Below are 24,303 nucleotides of genomic sequence, written 5' to 3'. Positions count from 1 at the left end.
GTGGCCCTGGATTCCAGGGGGGAATAAACTGGTGGAAGAAAGGCATGAGAGAGGGATTCTGATTGGGGAAGGAGTGATCTGGGAGAACAAAGTGTTTTGCGGTGATGAGAAGTACACTGAGTAAAATGAATTTAGAGAATGAGGGCAATTTTTCCAAATCTAGAGAAATATTTCCCTTCTAAAATAAATTGGAAACCTTTTTTTTTCTAAGTTGATAAGGGCACTATGCAAAGTACTTTAGTATGTTATTTATATAATCCTCAAATAGCACTGTGAAGCAAAGACCTGGCTACCTTCCCTGTTTTTACAGACCTAAGGGTCCAATGAAGCCCTCACTTTCCTTTGTGTGTGTGAGTACCTTCTGCTCATACTTCCGGGAAGACTTCCTTTATTAAACTCCTCAAATTAGCCAAGTTCATTATCTTCACAGTTTCCTGCCCAGAGTCTAACCTTTCCCTCTCAACCGTTTTGCTTTTCAAGTTCAGATGTTAGTAACTGAACCAGAACAACTACTGTCAATCACCCCACACTGAGCAAAGGTAGGGTTACAGGATAAGGGGATGACAGTTAGAGAAAGGTGGCAAAATACAAGGGTCCCAGCACCCTTGAGCTTTGCCCTGACTAGACTGCTATCTGATGAATCATTTAAACAGTGATGGCACGTCCCGGCGTCAATGCACAGGGGCATTAAAACAACAACAAATCAAACTACTTACTACATCTGGAAGGTGGAATAGGTACACGAGGGCCCCAGGAGGACACAGCCCATCCGTTTTTCACTCTGTAAGAGAAAAACAAACAAATGAATCCCTAAAACTAAAACTATGAATCAACACTCAGGAAAGACGTGGCAAAGGGAAGGTCCCCAGAAAGCTAGAAAGTGTGTCTCTTGAGATGGTAGCATGTGGAACAGAAAGGAGCCATGTGTGTGCCTTGGGCCAGGATAAGGCCACTCAAGGAATAAAGGGCTCTGAGCAGGGAGATGCTGTGGGTTGGAGAGAAGGACATCCCACAGAAGTGAGGTGACTGAAGAGTGAACCTGGCTTCTCTATCAAGAAGAGGATGTTGAGGAGTTCCTGTTGTGGCTCAGTGGGCTAAGAACCCAACTAGTATACATGAGGACTTGGGTTCAATCCCTGGCCTCACTCAGTGGGTTAAGGACCCAATGTTGCTGCGAGCTGCAGTGTAGGTTGTGATGCAGCTTGGATCCGGCATTGCTGTGGCTGTGGCATAGGCTGGCAGCTGCCGCTCTAAGTTGACCCCTAGCCTGGGAACTTCTACATGCCATGGGTGCAGCTCTAGAAAGAAAAAAGAAAAGACAAAAGAGGATGTCAAGGGATGGGCAGATTGCGATCACATTAGCAGTATCTGTTAGCCAAGTAGTGAAGAGACTAGAATTGGAGGCACTGTGGAGGGAGAGGGCAAGCTTTGGTTTTAGGAAGAGCTACAAAGTGGGGCTGGAGAGAACAAAATGAATGTGACCACTTGTTTTTTTTTTTTTTGTTTTTTGTGACCTACACTGTAGCTTGTAGCAACATTGGATCCTTAACCCACTACGCAAGGCCAAGGATTGAATCTGTATCCTCATGGATACTAGTTGGGTTCGTTACCACTGAGCCACAATGGGAACTCCTAGATCTTATTTTTTACTCTTTCTCAAGGGGAACCTGACTAGGAACATCCCATCCAACGAACTAGGTTAGACCTCCCTCTGCAGAGATACAGGGAGGAGGCTTGCCCTCTCAGAATTATAAAGTGGAGTTTATTCAACTCCCCTTGCTCACACCTCCCCCTCCCACCAACGAGAATGACGCTTGCTGATATGAGTGCGGCCAATCTGGTCCATGTGATGTTATTGCTTAGAGCTTTAGAACCAGGGCTCTGTGCCCAGGAACCTGCTTCCTGGAGAGCCTTTCCTGAGGTGTCTGTATAAAGGGGCATCCTGGACACTACTTGCCCATAGAGAGCTTGACACTCTTTAGCTCCCTAAAGTTCTGGCTGGGGTTGGGGTTGGGAGGAGGGACTAGGCAAGAATCTCTCTCTTTCCCAATTTCTACCCTTTGACATCACAGTTACTGCTTTAGAGTTAGGTTTCAGATTCAGCCCTTAAGCAATAAACCTGGGACCATATACATACGGTGATGACTTATAATAGCTCTCTGGAGTCGGGCTTTGGAATATATATATATATTATAATATATATAATATATACATTATATATTATTCCTAATTACCATAAGTCTCTCTCTCTCTTTTTCTCTTCTTTTCTTTTCTTCTTCTGTGTGTGTGAGTGTGTGTGTGTGTGTGTGTGTGTGTGTGTGTGTGTGTGTGTGGCTGCACCTGCAGCAAATGGAAGTTCCCAGGCTAGGGGTTGAATCAGAACCGCAGCTGAGACCTACACCTCAGCCACAGCAACTCCAGATCCTAACTCACTGAGTGAGGCCAGGGATGGAAACCACATTCTTAAGGACACTATGTCGGGTTCTTAACCCAATGAGCCACAGCAGGAACTCCAGGAATATATTGTTTTAATAGAGCACCCCAGGCATTTCTTGATGGATTCAAAGACAAACCAGTTAATAGCAACATTTCAAATTTTTTTAAGTCTTAAAAACAATTAAAAACAAAAGGGTTGGAGTTCCTGTTGTGGCTCAATGTAAACAAATCCGACTAGTAACCAGGAGGTTGCAGGTTCGAGCCCCAGCCTCGCTCAGTGGGTTAAGGATCGGCTTTGCCATGAGCTGTGGTGTAGGTCACAGACACGGCTCGGATCCTGCGTTGCTGTGGTTGTGGCGTAGGCTGGTAGCTGTAGCTCTGATTGGGCCTGGGAACCTCCATATGCCATGAGTGTGGCCCTAAAAAGCAAAAAAATAAAGGGTTCCCTCCACACCACTGAAAGTGTACAGATATTACCTAGCTAAGTTTCTGTCCACTTTCCTGGATTCCTGGAGAACCCTGATCTCTTGCGAAATATAAGAGGATGCAGTCAGAGCACCCTGTCTCCAAGTCACTCAGCTGCACAGCTGGAAGTGACGTGAGAGATGCTTATGGGAAGGTGCTCAGGCTTCACGCTGTGGTCCCTCCGTGCCAAGAGGCGCTGAGCTGTGTCTGCAGAGTTGGGTACTTACTGAAATTGTCCTGAGGAGGTCGAGACCTTCACAGGTGCTACTCCGACAGTCACTGGACTTATAAATCACACCTTCCGAATAGACGAAGGTGGCATTCACAGTCACTGTTAGGCCTGTTATCCAGAATGAGGGAAAAGAGAAGACAAGCGTTATTTTTCAGCAAGTTTATAGCAGTCATGAGACTTATCTTTTTCCAATTGATCCTGGGAGAAAAAAATGGACATCTACTTTCAGGCCTAGGACTAGTTGAGTTCTGAGTTCTTGTTATAACTCCCTGTCACTTCTTTCCTATGTCTGGCTCTATCTCTCTGTCTCTCCCTCAACAGTTTTATTGAGGTATGTATAATTTACCCACCATAAAAATCACCTGGTTGACCCAGCAGTTAAGTATCTGGTGTTGTGATACCAGGTTTGATCCCCGGCCCAGGAATTTTCACATGCTAAGGGTGTGGCCAAAAACAAAACAAAACAAAACAAAACAAAACAAAAAAAAACCCACCTATTCGAAATATATAATTCAATGATTTTTAATTATATACATCTATTTGTGCAACCATCCCACAGTCCAGTTTTTTTATTTTTTATTTTTTTTATAGTCACACTTGTGGCACATGGAAGGTCCCAGGCTAGCGGTCGAATTGGAGCTGTAGTTGTGACCCTATGCCACAGGCATTGCTGGATCCTCAACCCACTGAGCGAGGCCAGGGATCAAACCCACATCCTCACAGAGACAATGGTTGGATCCTTAACCTGCTGAACCACAACAGGGACTCTCTTTTAAAATTTTATTTTAATTTTTATTTTTTAATCTTTTTATGGCTGCACCTGCAGCATATGGAAGTTCCCAGGCTTAGGGTGGAATAGGATCTACAGCTGTAGACCTATGCCACAGCCACAGCAATGCTGGATCTGAGCTGCATCTGCAACCTGTGCTTTAGGTCGCAGCTTTAGGCAACGCCAGATCCTTAACCTACTGATTGAGGCCTGGGATTGAACCTGCATCCTCACAGACACTGCTGAGCCACAACGGGAACTCCTTAGAACATTTTTATTATGTGCACAGTCCTCTTCATCCTCGTTTCACCACTCTAGATTCAGCAAGTTCCCTATATGGGTCTGGGGAACATTAGGAAAGCAAAGACATAGACATTAGGATATCTGTCCTTTCAAGTTTCCAAGGTGCTGGTTTTGTTTGCCACCAAGGTGCACATCAACACCTGTGGGGTCTGGGGAGTTCCCGTCTTGGCTCAGTGGTTAATGAATCTGACTAGGAACCATGAGGTTGCGGGTTCGATCCCTGGCCTTACTCAGTGGGTTAAGGATCCGGCGTTGCCATGAGCTGTGGTGTAGGTTGCAGACGTGGCTCGGATCCCACGTTGCTGTGGCTGTGGTGTAGGCCGGTGGCTACAGCCCCGATTTGACCCCTAGCCTGGGAACCTCCATATGCCACAGGAGTGGCCCAAGAAATTGGCAAAAAAACCAAAACCAAAACTAAAACCAAAAACACACCGGTGGGGTCTGTCCCCAAAGCCAAGGCGAAGTGTGCCTATTCTAGGCTAGGACTTTTGGATAATGGATCACCTTCATATGAAGGAAAAAGCATCTATGGCCATATCCCTGGGTATTTTTGAAAGGAATAAAGAGGGCAGAACCATTTGATCAAGCTCTGTCTCTCACATTTTAGTCTCCTCCCCAAAAAGGAATATTGAGGATAAATGTCTGATTCCAAAACAGTGATGCCCTTAATTCTGCCAAGCCCTTATGCAGGAAGTCTGGAAGCAGCTGCTAGTCTGGCAGCACAAGTGACTTTCTATGTGTCCTTGCCACAAACCATTTTAATTTCTCTAGTTTAGTTCGCTTACATGTAAAATACAGTTAAAACCAGGTCTATCAAATGGAATAATTTTTAATACCTTTAAAAGAGTAAAGCATGTCAACAACAGAAGTTGCTGTTACATCCAAGTAAGAATGTTTTTCAGGAGGGATTACTGCTATTTCAGAGAATGGAAGAGTTTTTGCACTTTTACAGCCTCCTCAGAGATGTCTGCCAACAAGGGAGCACTTTCATCTCTTGCTTTCTTTGATGAATACAAGAACACTTAGTCTGATAGTTCATTCAGTAAAAGATCCAAATAAGAGATGAAAGTAAGTAGGACTTTTGGTAGGACTAGCTAAATAGGAGAAGTCAATGTAATAAGACCAGTTAGAGAAAATTAATGGAAGAAGTGATAGGTTTAATAGCAGGTCTCGTACTTAATTGATGGTAGCCATGTGCCACCCTTTATCTTATTTAACTCTCATAACTCTAAGATGAATATAGAGTATACAAAGTCAGGAGAAGAGTATGAGGCTGTGGTGGGCCTGGGGCAACGGGATGTGCATGTGGGGAAGAGCAGCCAGTAGGGCTGGAGAAGGTCTGGGAAAGCAGCAAAGTGAGAAGTGAAGTGGAGGCCAGTGCACAGTCATGTGATCAACACACAGGGCTCTGGGAAGATGGGCACGTTTCCAGCTGTTAATGTGTAAACTATCCTCCCCTCAACCTCCTGTCCCTATGGGGTCTCTGCTCTCTCCTGCTGTTGGGAAGAACACTGAGGATGATAAGCTTAAAACTCCTAGGCTAGGAGTTCCCGCTATGGTGCAACAGGATCGGCAGCATCTTGGAGCACTGGGACGCAGATTCAATCCTCAGGATGGCTCAGTGGGTTAAGAATCTGGCGTTGCTGCAGCTGTGGCATAGGTCACAACTGCGGCTTGGATCTGATCCCTGACCTGGGAACTCCATATGCCGTGGGGTGGCAAAGAGGAGAGAAAGAAAGAAAGAAAGAAAGAGAGAGAGAGAGAGGGAGAGAGGAAGGAAGGAAGGAAGGAAGGAAGAAAGAAAGAAAGAAAGAAAGAAAGAAAGAAAGAAAGAAAGAAAGAAAGAAAGAAAGAAAGAAAGAAAGGAAGGAAGAAAGAAAAGAAGAAAGGAAGGAAGAAGGAAGGAAGAAGGAAGGAAGGAAGGAAAGAAAAGAAAAAAGAAATAAAAAAGAAAGAGAGAGAGAGAGAAAGAAAGGAAGGAAGGAAAAGTCCTAGGTTCCAGACAGCTCATGATGACGTAGCAAAACCCAAGTGTAAATCCTGCACAAGGCCTTGGAGAAGGGGAACCAACATCTATTGAGGGTGACCTCGGGCAGGTGACTTCACCTGTGGGGCCCCAGTTCCTCCATTTATTGACAGAACAGAACTAGATGGTCTCTTTTATTGTATGCTCAGCACTGGGCTATGAGTTTTTGCATGCTTTACTTCACTTGGTCCTCTCCTGAATCCTCTGATGTTAATGAAAATTTTATCTTTCCAATTTAAAAATAAGAAAAAGGAGATCCATAGAGGTAGATTAACTTGCTTAGGGTGACCAGCTGGCAAACACTGGAGCTGGATGTTAAACCCAGGGCAGTCTGATTCTAGAACCCGATGGGCTGTAGAACGGCAGTTCTCAAAGTATGTGCCATAGACCCCTGAGGTCCCCTGAGGCTCTTTCAGAAGGCCAGGAGGTCAAAGCTATTCTGTGACTATATCAAAACATTCTTTGCTTTTTTCCACTCTCCTTCTCTCATGAACATACAGTGAAGTTTTCCAGAGGCCACATATTATGTAGTGTGGCAACATTTTAATTGCAGAAGCAGATACGAGAATCCAACCATTTCCTTTCCTTCTTTCTTTTTCTGTCTTTTTAGGGCCACACCCACAGCATATGGAAGTTCCCAGGCTAGGCGTTGAATTAGAGCCGCAGCTGCCGGCCTATGCCACAGCCACAGCAACACCAGATCTGAACCAAGTCTGCAACCTACACTGCAGTCACCCAATGCTGGATTCTTTTTTTTTTTTTTTTTTTTTTTGTCTTTTGTTGTTGTTGTTGCTATTTCTTGGGCCGCTCCCGCGGCATATGGAGGTTCCCAGGCTAGGAGTTGAATCGGAGCTGTAGCCACCGGCCTACACCAGAGCCATAGCAACGCGGGATCCGAGCCGCGTCTGCAACCTACACCACAGCTCACGGCAACGCCGAATCGTTAACCCACTGAGCAAGGGCAGGGACCGAACCCGCAACCTCATGGTTCCTAGTCGGATTCGTTAACCACTGCGCCACGACGGGAACTCCAATGCTGGATTCTTAACCCACTAAGTGAGGCCAGGGATTGAACCCAAGTCCTCATGGATGCTAGTTGGGTTTGTTACTGTTGAGCCACAATGGGACCTCCCCAACAATTTTCTAATAAGCCTGATATTAAAGGTTTGCAAAAATGTTAATCAATACCACTTTTCCCACCTACTTTTATTTTTTGGTTTGAGATATATAAGGTTTTTTTTTTTTAATAAGAAATTTTATTTAGGACTTCCCTTGTGGCTTAGTGGGTTAAGGCTCCAGCATTGTCACTGCTGTGGCATGGGTTGCTGCTGTGGAGGGGATTCAATCCCTGGCCTGGGAACTTCCACATACTGCAGGTGTGGCCAAAAACTTTTTTTATTTATGTTAACAAATTCTTTACTGCTATTTTTAAGTGAATCAGTAAGCAAATATTTGGAACTTTTTTTGCTTTTAATTTTCCATATAATAACCACATAAATGTAACTACATAAAACAACACTCTTCAGAGCCCGCAATTCTTTTCAAGAATATAAAGAGGCCTTGAGACAGAAAAGTGTGAAAACCACAGGATGAACTATAGTAAGCTCCTGCCTCTTAAGATTTTTTTTTTTTTTTTTTTTTTTTTTGTCTTTCTGCTATTTCTTGGGCCGCTCCCGCAGCATATGGAGGTTCCCAGGCTAGGGGTCGAATCGGAGCCATAGCCGCCGGCCTACGCCAGAGCCACAGCAATGCGGGATCCGAGCCACGTCTGCGAACTACACCACAGCTCACGGCAACGCCGGATCGTTAACCCACTGAGCAAGGGCAGGGACCGAACCCGCAACCTCAGGGTTCCTAGTCGGATTCGTTAACCACTGCGCCACGACGGGAACTCCCTGCCTCTTAAGATTTTTTGATGATGTGAACAGTTTTTGCTTTGCTTTCTAGTTTAGGGGGAGATTTTTTCCCTTTTGTCTCCCCAGATCCCAAATGATTTCTCAAGAAAACATCGCACATGTTTCAGACAATGATATGACTTGAAATCAAAGCCTAACTTGTAAAATAAGCAGTTCTCCCAGTGTTGTTTCAGCCCTGTTCAGCTTGCACTCCCCACACTCCCCTCCACACACCCTACACTCTGTCCTGGGGGAGGCGGGGGGCGGGGTGCAGTGAGTGGAACACTACAGAATATCCGGTCATCTCAGGATGCTCTGTCTCCTATCTAGGGCTTCGAGGATGAGACCAACCAGACCAAAGTGAATCTGGAAATAGGTGCTGGAGTCTACGAAGAGACCCCCAGGGCACATGAGAGCATGAGGAGGGTATGGACTGCGTGTGTTTAGCCGTGGAACATACATTCTTGGGAAGCTGACTTCCTAAGGTTGAAAAAAAAATTTTTTTTACGTTCACGTCATTCACCAAGTCCTATGTATTCTTCAAAACCTACAAAGCTTTCCTAAGTACCAGGAAAAAATATTGATCTCTTCCATTTGGATATTACCCACATTTGAACTCCATTTTCCTCAGGTTAGCCCTTACATACACTGTCTTAAAATTTTCCCCATATGGAGTTCTTGTCATGGCTCAGGGAAAAAGAATCTGACTAGCATCCATGAGGGCACAGGTTCAACCTCTAGCCTTGCTCAGTGGGTTAAGGATCCAGTGCTGCTGTGAGCTGTGGTGTAGGTCGCAGACTCAGCTCGGATTCTGCATTGCTGTGGCTGTGGTGCAGGCCAGCAGCTGCAGCTCTGATTTGACTGCTAGCCTAGGAACCTCCATATGCCATGGGTGTGGCACTTAAAAAAAAAAAAAAGACAAAAAAATTTTTTTCCCCATATAACAATGCCTAGGATGTTTAGACCATGAATCTATCTTTTCCTCTCAAGTTGCACTTCTTGAGTTTCCTGTGAATGAACACACACCCAACAAAACACATCACCAAATGCAAATATCTGGGTATCAATGTTTATTCTTTCACCCCCTGCCCCAGCCTCCTCTTATTGAATCCATTCAAAACTTCACCATTATTGACTCTATTTTACAAATGAGATGAGTGAAACTTAGAATCAATAACTCATTCGATGCCGCTTAATAAATGATGGAGCAGAAATTCAAATTCAGGGTATATGAGTTCAGAGAGGGATAACTTAAGAGGACGTGCCTAGTAACTTGTTCTGCTAACAGCAGCAATAGCACAGCAACAACCACACCAACATCCTCAACAAGAGCAACCATAAGAGTGGCAACAATGAATGCAACTGCCATTTGCTGAGTTCTCACTCTGTATCAGCCAGTGAGTTAGATACTTCAGGTGAATTTCCCCATTTAATTCACACCATACCCACATGAGGAAACCATTACTATCTACTGTGATTTCATAGGGGCGGGAACTGAGGCTCAGAAAACTTAAAGAACTTGCTTGAGGTCCCTGGTGGTAAATAGTTGGATTAAAGGCTGGAACACGAAGCAGCCTCTGCCCGATCCCAAATCTCTGCTTCTAACTACAATGTTCCGCCTCCTTATTTTAAGCAGGGAGTTAGTTCGAGGTGAGTTAAAGATCTTACACTGGTGACAAGATACACTCTGTGAAATCAGACAGATATGGGTTTGACTCTCATTTCAAACAGACAACCCATATGACTTCATCAAAACTATTGTCTCTGCTGGGTGAGAATGTCAACAGTGCTAACTATAGAGAGCTGTGCTGATTCGAGATTATATGTATCTTACTTAGCACTTGACAAGTACTCAAAAAACAAGAAAATGAAGCTCAGGGAGACCAAGGGAAATAGCTCACAAAGAGGGAAACCTCTGGGGTAAGAACTCCAATTTGGGGCCTCGGGCTTCAAATCAAATGTTCTTTTCACCTTATCCTACTGCCTAAGGTCAGAAGAGGATCTCATCTAATGACCTCCTAGATCCATTACAACTCTAGATCACATCCATCCATTTATATCTGAATCCAGTCTCAGACAGGACTGAAGAAATGCACATTCCACAGAAAACCATTGTTACACACATATATGCTAGCTATTGCTATTATTACCACGAATTTTAAATAGAGAACATTGATATACTCTCCTTAAACCATAACCATGAAGATGTATGAAATAGCCATTGACTCAGCAATTATACTTCTGGCAATCCAGTCTCAAAGAATGGGAAGAAACCTATGTATACAAAAATGTTTATTTCAGTGTTTTTAAAATCATCATGAGAAATTTAACGCCATGGAGTATCCTACAGTAGGGAATTATTAGATGATTTGTGAGGATGTGTCTTCTAAGGAGTATTAGATATTAATTCACATGATGCTATAAAGATCATGCAGCTATAGGAAAGTCACTTGTAGAACAACATGAAATGAACTCATGAAATCTATCGAAAATTGTTTCTATGCTGTAGGGACCCTAACTATGTTCTTAAAAACAAGAAACTCAGAAGCATATGAAAAGACACTGGAAATATCTAAGTGTCTGGAAATTATCAGGAGTGATTTCATTCCCTATATTCTACATGTTTTATCTAGTGTTATATTTTATATTCATAATTACAAGATACGATAAAGAACTGCAACACTGAATTTGATGGCAACTTCATCAGATTGACTATATCTTACAATAATAGCCACTAGAGATGTAAAGAGTGAATAGATGGATTAAAAATCCCAGAGAAAGATGCAGCATCTGTGTGGAATTTTACTTCATTCATCTTCAGGACCGGGAACCCTGTGAAATCTCAGGTCCAGACCAAATCTTGCTTCGGAGAAGCTGCAGAAGGAACTACAATGCCTCCCTGATACTGACTAATAAATCCAGTTTTATCTGGGGCATTTCAGCTGCTGTGAACACCTGGCATTCTCTGGGTCAGGGCCATTCTAAGAACAGAGTGGACCATGACTGAACTCATTGAATTAGGACCCAAAACCCTTCTCACGGAGGCTCTATTGCCTTCAAAGAGAAAAAAGCTGTGGGACAAGCCCACAGAGAAGGTTGGGTGATCAAGCAAAGAGCACAAGGTTTTCACATAGCAATGCTCTGACCCCAGAGGTGCTAAGAAGGAGGAGAAGAATGCTGTTACCATAGTCTTACCAGCTTCAAGCAGACGCTGTCTCACTATGTTCACTCCCTCATTCACCACTGCTTTCAAGTTATCCAGGGACTCCGGGAAGGCTGAGTTGTTCATCATCAGCACGCTTATCTCGTAGCTGCCATTGTGGCAATTCTGACTCACGGAGGAGGGCCAGAATGTTAGCCCCAGTTGGAGGAGCAGTGACCACAAAGCCAAGGCCAACAGCGGGGTCTTCATGACCTCCCTCACATCAGAACCATACTCCTCGTGCTCACTTGCTTCGCTCTGGGCTTTCAGGGAGGCAGGAGCTCCAGCCACACAGCCTGGAGCTGGGTCCCTCTGTCCACTCTTCCCCACGCTCCTGTCTGGTCACCCCACTGGTCACGTGGACCAGAGAATACAGCCTGCCTGCTGGCAATAGCAGCTACATTATAGTAGGAGATAAACCAAAGTTCGCTTTGTGTGTTTGCTCACAGAAAGGTCAGAGTTATAAACGGGGAGATTACCTGCGCCTCGCCCAATAAAAAAAAAAACATCAATTGGTGACACATCCCTGAGAAGAGAGAGAAGAGGAAGAGGGCCGTATTGGAGACACCACAATAGCTTTGCAAAATGGAAAATAAAGGTCAGCGTGTTTAAGGCAAGCACAGATATGATGGATTATTTTTTAGATTATAGCTGCCCACTGAAACTGAATCCTTAACTAGAAAGATCTGTGTCTCAATCACCTTGTCAGCAAGTATTTATTGAAACTTGACTGTGTGCAGGGCTTTGGTGAGGTACCAGGCACATGGCCATGAGTGACAGCGATACATTAATGTCTTCATGGAACATGCACTCTTGTGAGGAAGTCAAACATTAAATAGATAATTAGGAATAACTAAACTTAACAATGAAAAACGGTGCAGAGTGCTGTGGGGGCACATGACAGATAAACGTCACCTTTTCCAGAAAGGCAAGGATGCTTCCCTGAGGAAATGTCCTTGGAGCTGAACTCTAAAGGATGAACAGGAGTTAGCTGAATGGAAAGTGATGGAGGGCATGTAAGGGGTGGGGGCAGAGCTTGTGCTAAGATCCAGAGGTAGGAGGCTGTATGGATATTTGAGAAACCAAAAGAGATACGGTATGGCTGGAGTGAAGAAAGCCGGTACAATGCAATAAAGGATGCCAGAGGGGTAGGCAAGGGCAGGCCATGGGGTTTTCTGTAAGGCATTAAGAATGTGGAACTCGGAGAGTCTGTTGTAGCTCAGCAGGTTAAGAACTCAACATAGCATCTGTGAGGATATAGGTTTGATCCCTGGCCTGGCTCAGTGGGTTAGGGATCCAACAACTCTTATCACTGCTATGGATACCTGCAGCCTTTGCCACTGGGGACTTCTAGTCTTTATCACCACTGACTCTAGGTAACAGAGCTGCCTGGGGTCCACGCTGCTGTGCCTCCTTGGAGAAAGGCTGCCTGCAGCACCTCGCCCTGGGACTGGAGCCATTATACCCCCTTGCTTCAGTGCCACCGTGCCGGCACCTCAGGCCCCAGAACAAGAAGGATCTCCTTGGCCAGAACTTCCCTATAGAGTAAAAGGAGAGCAGGAGAAGCCCAGCAGACTTAGCCACCATGGACTACATCTGCAGTCTTGGTGCCAAGGATGCCTGTGGTCTTTGCCAATTCAGACCTTAGCTAATAGGTCTTGAAGGGCTTGACACTGTGCTCCCTCAGAGCCAGAGCCACTGCACCCTACTTAGCTAGCACCTTCACATCCACCCATGGGTTAACGTCTATTCCCCTGGAAGCCAATCTATAAAATCTAGAAGAGGTGACTGCTCCTTCAGATGTGAAGACAGTATTACAAGCCTACAAGAAACATGAAAAATCAAAGAAATATGACACCTCCAAAAAAAAACCCCACAATAAATTTCCAGTAACTGATCACCTCAAAATAGAGATCTATGAACTGCCTGACAAATAACTCAAAATAATTGTTTTAAAGAAGCTCAGCAAGTTACAAGAGAACATAGGGAGGCAACTCAATGATATCAGAAAAATAATGCATCAACAACAAAAAAATACATTCAATAAAGAGATATAAATCAGGAGAAAGAACCATAGAAAGTCTGGAGCTGAAGAATACAATGAATAAAATGAAAAAAATGCAATAGAGAATCTGCAACATCAGACTCTATCAAGTAGAGAACCTGAGAACTCAGAAACAGGTCATTTGAAATTATCTAGTCAAATGAGACAAAAAGAAAATAGAATGAAAAAAAAAAGTGAAGAAAGCCTACAGGATTTGTATGACATCATCAAGGAACTACAGGCAGACCTCAGAAATATTGAAGGGTGGTTTCCAGACCACTGTAATGAGGTAGGTTTCAAAATCAAGTGAGCCATACACATTTTTGATTTCCCAGTAGATTTAAAAGTTAGTTTACACTATACTGTAGTCTATTAAATGTGCAATAGCATTGTATCTAACAAAACAATGTACATGCCTTAATTTTAAAATATTTTATTGCTAAAAAATTCTAATCATCATCTGAGCTTTCAGTGAGTTGTAATCTTTTTGTTGGTGGGGTGTCTTGTCTCAATTTTGATGACTGCTGACTGATCCAGGTGGTAGTTACTGAAGGCTGAGTTAGCTGCAGCAATTTCTAAAAATAAGACAATGAAGTTTGCAACACTGACTGACTCTTCCCTTCATGGACAATTTCTCAGTAGCATGCAGTGCTGTTTGATAGAATTTTACTCACAGTAGAACTTCTTTCAAGGTTGGAGTTAATCTTCTCAAACCCTGCTGCCGCTTTATCAACCAAACTGTTTATGTAAAATTCTAATCTTCACCAGGTGTAGATTCCATTTCAAGAAACCACTTTCTTTGGTCATCTGTTAATGTTTTCTCATGAGATTGCAGCAATTCAGTCACATCTTCAGGTTCCACTCCTCATTCTAGTTCTCTTGCTATTTCTACCACACCTGAAGTTACTTCCTCCACTGCAATCTTGAACCCCTCAAAGTCATCCATAAGGGTTGGAATCACCTTCCTCCAAACTCCTATTAATGTTAATACTTGGACCTCTTCCCATGAATCATGAACTTTCTCTCCCTCTCTTTCTCTCTCCCTTTTTTTCTTTTTAGGGCACTACCTGCAGCATATGGAAGCTCCCAGGCTAGGGGGTGAATTGGAGCTGCAAATGCCAGTCTATGCCATAACCACAGCAATGCCACATCCGAGCAGTGTCTGCACACTACACCCACAGCTCATGGCAACCTGGGATCTTTACTAACTAATTGAGGTCAGGGATGGGACCCATGTCCTCATGGATACTAGTTGGGTTCATTACCACTGAGCCACAGTGGGAACTCCCAGAATCATGAAATTTTTAATGGCATCTAGAATGATAAATTGTTTCCAGGAGGTTTTTTATTTACTTTGCCCAGATCCAACAGTGGAATCACTGTCTATGGCAGCTATAGCCTTACAAAGTGTGTTTCCTTAATAAAAAGACTTGAAAGTAGAAGTTACTTCTTGACCCCTGGGCTGCAGAATGGATGTTGTGTAAGCAGGCATGAAAACAACATTTATCTCACTGCACATTTCTATCAGAGCTCTTGGAAGACCAGTTGCATTGACAATGAGGGGAAATTTTTTTTTTTCCTGAGCAGCAGGTCTCAAAAGTGGGCTTAAAATAATCAATGTATTATTTATAAACAGATATGCTATCATCCAGGCTTTATTGTTCCTTTTATAGAGCACAGGCAGGGTAGATTTAGCATAATTCTCAAGGGCTCTTAGATTTCAGGAATGTAAATGAGCATTGGCTTCATCTTAAAGTTGCCAGCTGCATTATCCCCTAACAAGAGGGTCAGCTTGTTCTTTGAAGATCTGAAGCCAGGCATTGACTTTCCCCTCTAGCTATGTAAGTCTGAGATGGCATCTTCTTCCAATAGAAAGCTGTTCTGTCTTCATTGAAAATCTGTTGTTTATTATAGTTGCCTTCATTAATGATCTTAGCTGGATTTTCTGGATAGTTTGGTGTAGCTTCTACATTACTACTTGCTGCTTCTCATACATTTGTTATGAAGAGAGCATCTTTACTTAAACCACATGAACCAACCTCTGCTAGCTTCAAACTTTTCTTCTGAAGCTTTCTTGCCCTGCTCAGGCTTCACAGAATTAAAGAGAGTTAGGGCCTTGCTGAGGATTACACGTTTGCTTAAGGAAATGTTATGGCTGGTTCAATCTTATCCAGAACACTGAAAATTTCTCCATATCAGCAACAAGGCTGTTTTGCTTTCTTATCATTTGTGTGTTCCTTAGAGTAGCACTTTTAATTTCCTTCAAGAACTTTTCCTTTGCATTCAGACTCAGCTAACTGTTTGGGGCAAGAAGCATAGCTTTCAGTGTATCTTGGCTTTCAAGACACCTTCCCCACAAAGCTTAATCATCTCTAGCTTTTGATTTAAAGTGAGAGATGTGTGAATCTTTCTTTCACTTGAACACTTACAGGCCATTGTAGAATTATTAATTGGCCTAATTTCTATATTGTTGTATCCCAGGGAGTAAGGAAGCCTGAAGAGAGGGAGAGAGACAGGGAACAGCTAGTGGGTGGAGGAGTTGTGAACACACATAACATTTATTAATTTGGTCATGCCTGAAAAAAATTATAATAATAACATCATAGATTATTGATCACAGACCACTAAAATGAATATAATAATAATGAAAAAGTTAGATATTTTGTGAAAATTACCCTAAAGAGACATAAAATGAGCACATACTGTTGGAAAAATGAAACCAACAGACTTGCTCAATGCAGGGTAGCCACAAAACTTCAATTTGTAAAAAAAAAAAAAAAATACAATATCTGCTAAGCACAATAAAGCACAAAAAGATGATATACCTGTCAAATATGCATTATGGGAATCTCAGAGGAAAAGAGAGAGCTAAAGAGGTGAAAAGATTATTTAAAGAAATAATGGTTGAAAATGTCCCAAATCTTGAAAAGAAAATGAAGCTCAAAAGTCCCTAAAAATGATCAACCTGGAGAAGACTACACTGAGACACATTATAATCAAACGTTCAAAGGTCAAGAAGAAAGAGAATTTTTAAAGCAGCAAGAGAAAAGCGACTGATTGTGTGAAGTGGAACACTTGAGACTATCAGTGGATTTCTCAGCACAATTCTTGAAGGCCAGAAAAGAGTGAGATGGTATATTCAAAGTACTGAAAGAAAAAACCCTTCCAATAAAGAATAGTATACCTAACAAAACAATCCCCTAAAAATGAAGGTGAGAGAAAGTCTTTCCCAGACAAACAAAAACTGAGACAGCTCATCATCACTAGATCTGCTTTCCAGAAATGCTTAAGGGAGTTCTCTAAATTGAAATGAAAAAATACTAAAAAGCAATACAAAAGCATATGAAAGCACAAATCTCACTGGTAAAGGCAAATATATAGACAAATAGACAAATGCAGAATAAAGCAACACTGCAATGGTGTGCATAAGTTATATTTAAGCCTAAAAGTTAAAATATAAAAATGTGTTTTGGGGCACACAATATAAAAAGAAGCACTCTGACTGTAAGAACACACACTGTGGAGATAACAGAGTAAAAGTATAAAGTTCTTGTATGCAACTGAACTTAAGTTGGTATCAACCTAAAAGAAAATGGATACAGCTACAAGATATTTTGTACAAGCCTTTAGCTAACTACAAAGAAAAAAAAAACGATGATAGATACAAAAATATAAAGAGAAAAAAATGAAACAAACCACAATAAGAAAGTGATCAACAGCAAAAGAAGACAGCAAGAGAAACTTGCACTACAACTCTTCCCCAGAAGATATTTATGGCTTAAAATCCACCAAATACAATACATGAGATGATGAATTCAATCAATCAAAGTGGTGGTGACCCTCCAAAGTGTGTTTTATAAAATCTAGGCTGTTTCCACTCTTCAAGTTAATTTTAGTGGCCCTGTAGTGACCTTCTATGTCACAGTTGATGATACCTCTGCACTGGGAGTTGCATCCTCCATTGCAGAGCCTATAAGGAGGATGGAGATCATGATGTGGAAGAGATTCTCCTTTTTTTTTTTTTTTTTTTTTTTTTTTTAAGAGCCGAATCTATGGCATATGGAAGTTCCTGGGCAAGGGGGGATTAGATTGGAGCTGCAGCTGCCAGCTCCACCACAGCCACAGCAATGCTGGATCCTTAACCCACTGAGTGAGGCCAGGGATCGAACTTGCATCCTCATGGAAACTAGTTGGGTTCTTAACCTGCTGAGCCACAACAGCAACTCTGGAAGAGATCCTATGGGTGATTTTGGGAAGGCTGCCTCCAGAACTCTTGAGACAAGACAGGAATTGCCTGGTGTAACACTCCGTTGACTTAGCCCAGCTGCTTCTACTGTTCACTCCAAAGGAGAAAGGCATTTTGGGTACTCAATGAACCAAACATCAATAGAAGAGATTAGTAAAACTGAATGATACAATATTTGTGATTCTCCTCATTTTAGAGTGGACCAAAACTTTAAAAATTGGCTGATTCTATAAATCCACTTGGTGATTGAAAACAACCAGAATTAAAAGCAGAGGAGAGAAACAGTGATAATCAGAAGGTGGCGGGGAGGTTAGAAGAGAATTTTTAAGAGGGAAAGTTAGTTGAGTTAGAGGCATGCTGAAAAGAAGGAGGTGGTGGAGAGGAGGAGGTGGCATATGTGAGAGAGAAGAGGTCACTGAAGATGGCTCCAAGAAGATGAGAGACTATGGGATTCCAAACATGGAGCAAAGAATAACTCTTTATAAAAGAAAGTGTTGTAGGATGACTGTATATGTTACTGAACAGAACTCAGGCCCTCTTGCCCAGATGTGGAGCAAAGCCAATCCACTGTCAGTGGGTTGTGGTGAAGCAAAGTACAGTGTTTATTGCAGAGCAACAAACAAGCAGAACAGGCAGCTAATGCTGAAAAGACTCAAACTCCCCAACAGCTTTCAGAGAAAGGTTTTTAAAGGCAGGGTTAAGGGTGAGGGTCACAGGGTGTGTGATCATCTCATGGACACTTTTCTGATGGGTAGACAGTGAGGTGACAGGGTGGTGTTTAAGGAATTCTGATCATTAATTTTCTAGCTCCAACCAGTCTAGGCTCTATGTGTTTAGGGTCAGCAGTTTCCATCTAGTAGGGGTCTGGTTTCTGTAAGAAATAACTTAAGAATGTGTGTCAGACATTGTTATCTGTTTTTCTCACAGAGAACTAGGACATTGTGACCCCACCCTTCAGTTTTACTTACTACTTAAGTTGTTATCTATTTCCCTGCTGGACTGCCTTTTCTTAGTTCCCTTTTTGCCCCTTCTTAAATGATTAATTGCTTGAGTCTGTTTTCTGAAACTCAAGAGGCCAGGAAAACTAAGGTTCTTTTCTTCCTAAAGGCAGGATTGGGGAGTTCCTTTTGTGCCTCAGCAGTACTGTACCTGATTAGTATCCATAAGGATGCAGGTTTGACCCCTGGCCCCACTCAGTGGATTAAGGATCCAGCATTGCCATGAGCTGTGGGGTAGCTTGCAGATGTAGCTCGGATCTGGCGCTGCTGTAGCTGTGGCGTAGGCCAGCAGCTGCAGCTCTGATTTGACCCATAGCCTTGGAACTTCCATAAGCTGTGGGTTCAGCTCTAAAAAGCAAAATAATAATAATAGTAATAAATAAATAAAAATAAAGGCAGAATGGGGTGGGACACAGAAGGGTCTACAGCTGGGAAGGTTCTGCAGGGCTCTGCTTGATCTTATATATGTATGTGTATTTCTAGACTTGTGGGCTAGAGGATGGGATTGCTTCTGTATGATTGTTTACATTTATTTTCTGAAGGAGGTGAATCATCGGCTGAAAATGAATGGAGAGCTGGAGAGAAGGGAGGTACTTGAAAAGTTACTGTGATGAGTGAGAAGGGATTTTTTTTTTTTTTTTTTTTTTGTCTTTTTGCCATTTCTTGGGCCGTTCCAGTGGCATATGAAAGTTCCCAGGCTAGGGGTCGAATCGGAGCTGTAGCCACCAGCCTACGCCAGAGCCACAGCAACGCGGGATCAGAGCTGAGTCTGCAACCTACACCACAGCTCACGGCAATGCCAGATCCTTAACCCACTGAGAAAGGCCAGGGATCAAACCCGAAACCTCATGGTTCCTAGTCGGATTTGTTAACATTCGTTACAGACATACATATCTGCAGGGAATATATTCAAATTAAAATAATAATAAAATGAACACTCATGTACATACATTAACCTAAGATATAAAGTATTACTAGAGGAGTTCCCATTGTGGTGCAGCGGAAACAAATCTGACTAGTATCCATGAGGACACAGGTTAGATCCCTGGCCTCGTTCAGTGGATCTTGGATCCAGAGTTGCTGTGAGCTATGGTGTAGGTCTCAGACACAGCTCAGATCCCACATTGCTGTGGCTGTGGCAAAGACCAGCATCTGTAGCTCTGATTTGACCCCTAGCCTGAAAACTTCCATATGCTGCAGATACAGCCCTAAAAAGCAAAAATAAAATAATAAAATATTACTAGAGCCTTTGCACCTCTGTATGCCCCATCCCTAACACATCACCCCTCCTACTCCCAACCTAGCCAGGAGGTATAGGAAATAGCCAATGAAGAGATAAAGGACATGGAGGTGTTTGTTGAGCATGTCATATCAGTATGAGGATGAAAAAATACTAGAGAAGATGTGAAACCAAGTGATGTGACCTTGTGACACCCATGTTTGAGGTGATGATTGATATGGAATAAGGTAGGTTCAATCCTAGTGTCTCCTGGAGGGAGGATGGTGTATACTCAGTCTTCATGGTATTCAGCTTTGATTCAGAAGAAAGGCAGGGGGGTTACTGTCTGGGGTGGACTAGGTGGTGACGAGTGATTGACAGTGGTCAGAAGTGGGTGTCCCCTGGAGACTTTTAGTGGATGTCAGGAAGCACGGAGCACCAGACTGCAGAGAGGCACATGGCCATCACAAGGGTGATCAACCTTTGCTACAGGTAACAATTTTATGGGTTTCCCATTTGATGGCCAAGTGTGGATGCAAACCTGGTTGACCAACTGTTAATATGCTGCTATTCTCACTTTCTGTGGGAGGAGAAAGAGTAGAAAAACTGCTTTTGTTTTTCCTTTTTTTTTTTTTTTTTTTTTTTTTTTTGGTTTGGTCTGCAAATTGCAAATATGAAAACAAAACAAAACAAAACAAAAAAAGCCACATCAAGGGATGGATGAAGTAGTGAGTGGGCCAAGTGCTTTTAATTCAGATATGAAATTTTGGGACTTCTCTGATTATACCATGTAACCAGGAAAAGATTTTCAAAGGGGGTAGGAATAAGATAGCATTCCTTCCTGGATCCTTCAAAGCAAAAATTATGTGCTTCTTCACATTGTAAAACTACTAGCATGTAGATCGTAATTAAAGGGAGGCAGGTTCTGCTGGGAAAGTTTCAAGGGTCAAAAGCAAATAATGGAACATTGAGTTGGCAGATTTATGGGATACACTCTTCAATAGAACACCCTAAAGATAGGAGGGGAAAAAAGGAAGTTACTCCATAAGGGAAGGGGCAGCTGAACAAGTCACCTGCATGTGCCACTCTTTCTTTTCTGGCAACACTTTGGGTCCCTTTTGAATGTTTCCCATTAAGAGCTCTTGCTCACCTTCACGCCAATCAGAACACAGGGCATCTCTACACTCTGCAGCAGTCCTAGGCTTCCTCTGTTCCTTTATCTCAGTGAAGATGCAAAGTGAGGTTTTTTGTTGTTGTTGTCTTTTCGCCTGTTCTAGGGCTGCTCCCGAGGCATATGGAGGGTCCCAGGCTAAGGGTCGAATCAGAGCTATAGCCGGCAGCCTGTGCCAGAGTCATAGCAACGTGGGATCCGAGCTGCATGTGTGATCTACACCACAGCTCACGGCAACGCTGGATCTATACAACAGATACTTATTGAATGCCCTCTAATCGTTCTCAGGACTGGAGTTACTCAATGAGCACAATTCTGCCTTCGTAACTGTATTCTGGTGGGAATTTAAAACATAAAACTGGGTAACTCTTCCCAAACCTTCAGTCACGTCTGTGCCGTATACCACCTGCCTCGCTCGTGGGAACTGTGGAAAGGTACTCAGACTAGTGTCTAGATTGATACGGTGAAAACAGGAACAGGGTGGCTGGATGTTTCTCAGAAGCAGGAGTCTGAAGTCAGAGACAATTGTGGTAGTTTAAGATTTCAGGGTGTGATGAAATATTGGGAAGTGTTTGTGGACTTTCTACAAGGATGCAATGAAATTCAAAGTCAACTTATCTAGATCACAAAGTCGGGTGACCCAACTGACACCTGAATCACTATTGTACCCTAACGCTGCCAAACTACATCTAGCACAGAGCCTGGGTGCTTTCGGCTGACAGGCTTGTTTCTTGTCCTCATTAGCTCTGGTTCCTGGAGTCTTCCCCTCCCCCATTTCAAAAGAAACTATTTAATCTTTGAGCAATGCCTTCCCCTCTCTCCTCTCTGAGCTCATTCTGTGCAGTCTTCTTAGGTGCTCAGGAAAGGCTGGGGTAGGTGATTGTTAGATACTTGCAGGGGTAGCTGGAATTCTGTTCAATTTCCTAGTGACTCTTGGATAATAACTTCCTCTGTGCAGGTGGCTGTTTATGTACCAAAGGAAGTACGTGCTGGAGACAGTAATAATGTCTCAGCTGTAATAAAGTTCCCTGTGCTTTGGAAATTGCTTTGTTTGTTTTTCCTTACCCGCAACACACGGAAGGAAATAGGCCCAGGCTGCCAAAGAGTGGTTAGTTGGGCTAATAAGTCCATCCTGAAAAAGGAACTCTATTTTCCTGTAGAGAAGCCAGATACTGCTCTTCTGCAACACACTCCTCCCTCTCCCCTCCTGTCGGCAGCTAAAGGATTACTTCCTTGCCATTATATGGGTTAAAATAATAGTTGGGAAAGAAGGAAAAAGACAGTGATCAGTCTCCTGAATTGTAAATTCCTTATGAACAGAGGAATTGCCAATTTTGTTTAATGGTGCTTCTTTAGGTAGCTAGAAAGGTAAGGCAAGCATGTAAAGAACAGAATTGTGTATCTTGAGGGGAAGAAGAGCTTCTTTGAGTTTCAGGAGGCAGTGTGATATTCTTAAACAAAAAAGCCAAACCCAACAAAACCTGAAGCTGGATTTGAATCTTGTCTTAGCTGTTGGTTAAGCATGTGAACTTGGAAAGATCACCTACATCTGCTGATGTTCATTATTCTTATTTATAAGATAAATTTAATTCCTATTCAAGCCAGAAAGGCTGAGCTGTGACCTTGTTGGAGTTTGGATGTGGGTAGGCGTGTCAGATGATTGATGGGATTTTCCCAACAATGTTCACTCACCTGGGGTTGAAGAGTCACACCACGGGTGATTTGCTCCCAGGATAACAGCCAAACAATGAACTGTAGAACTCGGTTGCTGTATTGTGCAAGCCTGTCTCCCATCCAGCCTGTACACACAGGCCTTAGTTCAAAAGAGAAAAGGATCTGGAATAAAACATTGCAAGCATAATCTTATATAAAGAACTCAGTAGAATGTTTAGTCATAGATATAATTGCCTAGGGGCTTTCTAACAGGCTCCATCACATAAAGGAGGTGTGGTCTTCACTCCATCAAAAACTGGCAGCCGTTCTGGCACTTTGAGGGTTCCTCCATGGTGGTTTTCAGGGGCTGCTGAAGCTGTGGCAGCACTGGGTGGGGGACCTCAGTGTATTAGCAATTGTACCTACCAGGGGGCAGAACCCACTGGAGACCCTCCTGCTCAGTGGGCCCATAGCGATGCTGGGAACAAATAGGCTTATTGGGCAATATTCAAGACACAGACTAACAACTTCTAGAAATACTCACAGAAGCAACTACAAATGAAAATTAAGTTACTACTGTTGCTGTGAACTTCAGATTCCAGCATGGGGAAGTTTGGGTTAATTAAAGAAGAAAATGGTATTGTAAAGTTCCTGGTACCTAGTAGGGATTCAACAACTATTAGTTATGGTTATTCCTTTTTTTTTTCCCCCTTTTTTGGCCATCCTTAGGCATATGGAGTTCCTGGGCCAAGGATCAGATTGCTTGCTGCAGTTGTGACCTACACCACAGCTGTGGCAACGCCAAATCCTTAACCCACTGTGCTATGCCAGGCTCGGGATCAAACCTGCATCCCAGCACTCCAGAGATGCTGCTGATCCCACTGCACCACAGCGGGAACTCCTATGGTTATTTCTTGATGCCATTCTCTAAAAGGCATAATCAATTTTTCCTTCCTTTGTGTCACTTTTGTGTATAGCAGGTACATCTTCTCTAATTTTAATTGAAAATTTATTTAATGAAATTAATTGAATTGAAAAGCTAAGTATATGACAGAAAAGAATGGTACTGGAAACAAATTTCTTCTTTTTTTTTTTTTTTTTTTTTTTTTGTATTTTTACAGCTGCACCCATTGCATATGGAGGTTCCTAGGCTAGGTGTCCAATTGGGAGATGTAGCTGCCAGGCTACACCACAGCCACAGCAATGCCAGGTCTGAGCTGAGTCTGCATCCTACACCACAGCTCACGGCAATGCTGGCCAGGGATTGAACCTGCATCCTCATGGACGCTAGTCAGATTCGTTTCCCCTGAGCCATGACAGAAACTCCTGAAATTTCAGTTGTATTCACAAATAATTATATGGCTAGAGATGATTAAAAAATTATCCATAAGGGAGTTCCCATTGTGGCAAGTGGAATGGAATCCAACTAGTATCCATGACCATGCAGGTTTGATCCCTGGCCTGGCTCAGTGGGTTGGGGATCCAGCGTTGCTGTGAACTAGTCAGATTCACTTTCACTGAGCCACTACAGGAAGTCCTGAAATATATTTAAAGTGAACTGTAGGATATATTTGAAAGGAAAAATGTGAAAGAAAGAACAGAAGTTCTGAAATGGACAGAGGTAGATACTCCTTTTGACGTTAT

The 24,303-nt window shown here is 42.9% G+C and overlaps 1 protein-coding gene across 8 annotated transcripts in view; it reads right to left on the bottom strand.

Annotated features, from left to right (window-relative positions):
• Window positions 1–24,303, bottom strand: part of GUCY2C (guanylate cyclase 2C) — a 672,163-nt gene that overhangs the window by 618,638 nt on the left and 29,222 nt on the right. For 4 of the 8 annotated variants that reach the window (XR_014845323.1, XR_014845322.1, XM_085024752.1 and 1 more), the window contains exons 2-4: window positions 22,699–22,842; window positions 3,129–3,241; window positions 717–781 (exon numbers count right to left, since the gene is read on the bottom strand). Coding sequence is in view for 6 of the 8 variants with exons in the window: in XM_085024752.1 (XP_084880878.1) it covers window positions 717–769 (53 nt within the window). In the remaining 2 variants the exon portion in view is untranslated. 8 annotated transcript variants of the gene reach the window in all.

The sequence above is a fragment of the Sus scrofa genome, chromosome 5, assembly GCF_054392235.1.
Source record: "Sus scrofa isolate SSC_HxYL_T2T_F1_AM1 chromosome 5, Sscrofa_HxYL_maternal_Yorkshire_Landrace_v2.0, whole genome shotgun sequence".
In the NCBI taxonomy this organism is placed as follows: Eukaryota; Metazoa; Chordata; class Mammalia; order Artiodactyla; family Suidae; genus Sus; species Sus scrofa.
The sequence above is the reverse complement of the archived record's forward strand: the minus strand, read 5'-3'. Positions and strand labels throughout refer to the sequence as shown.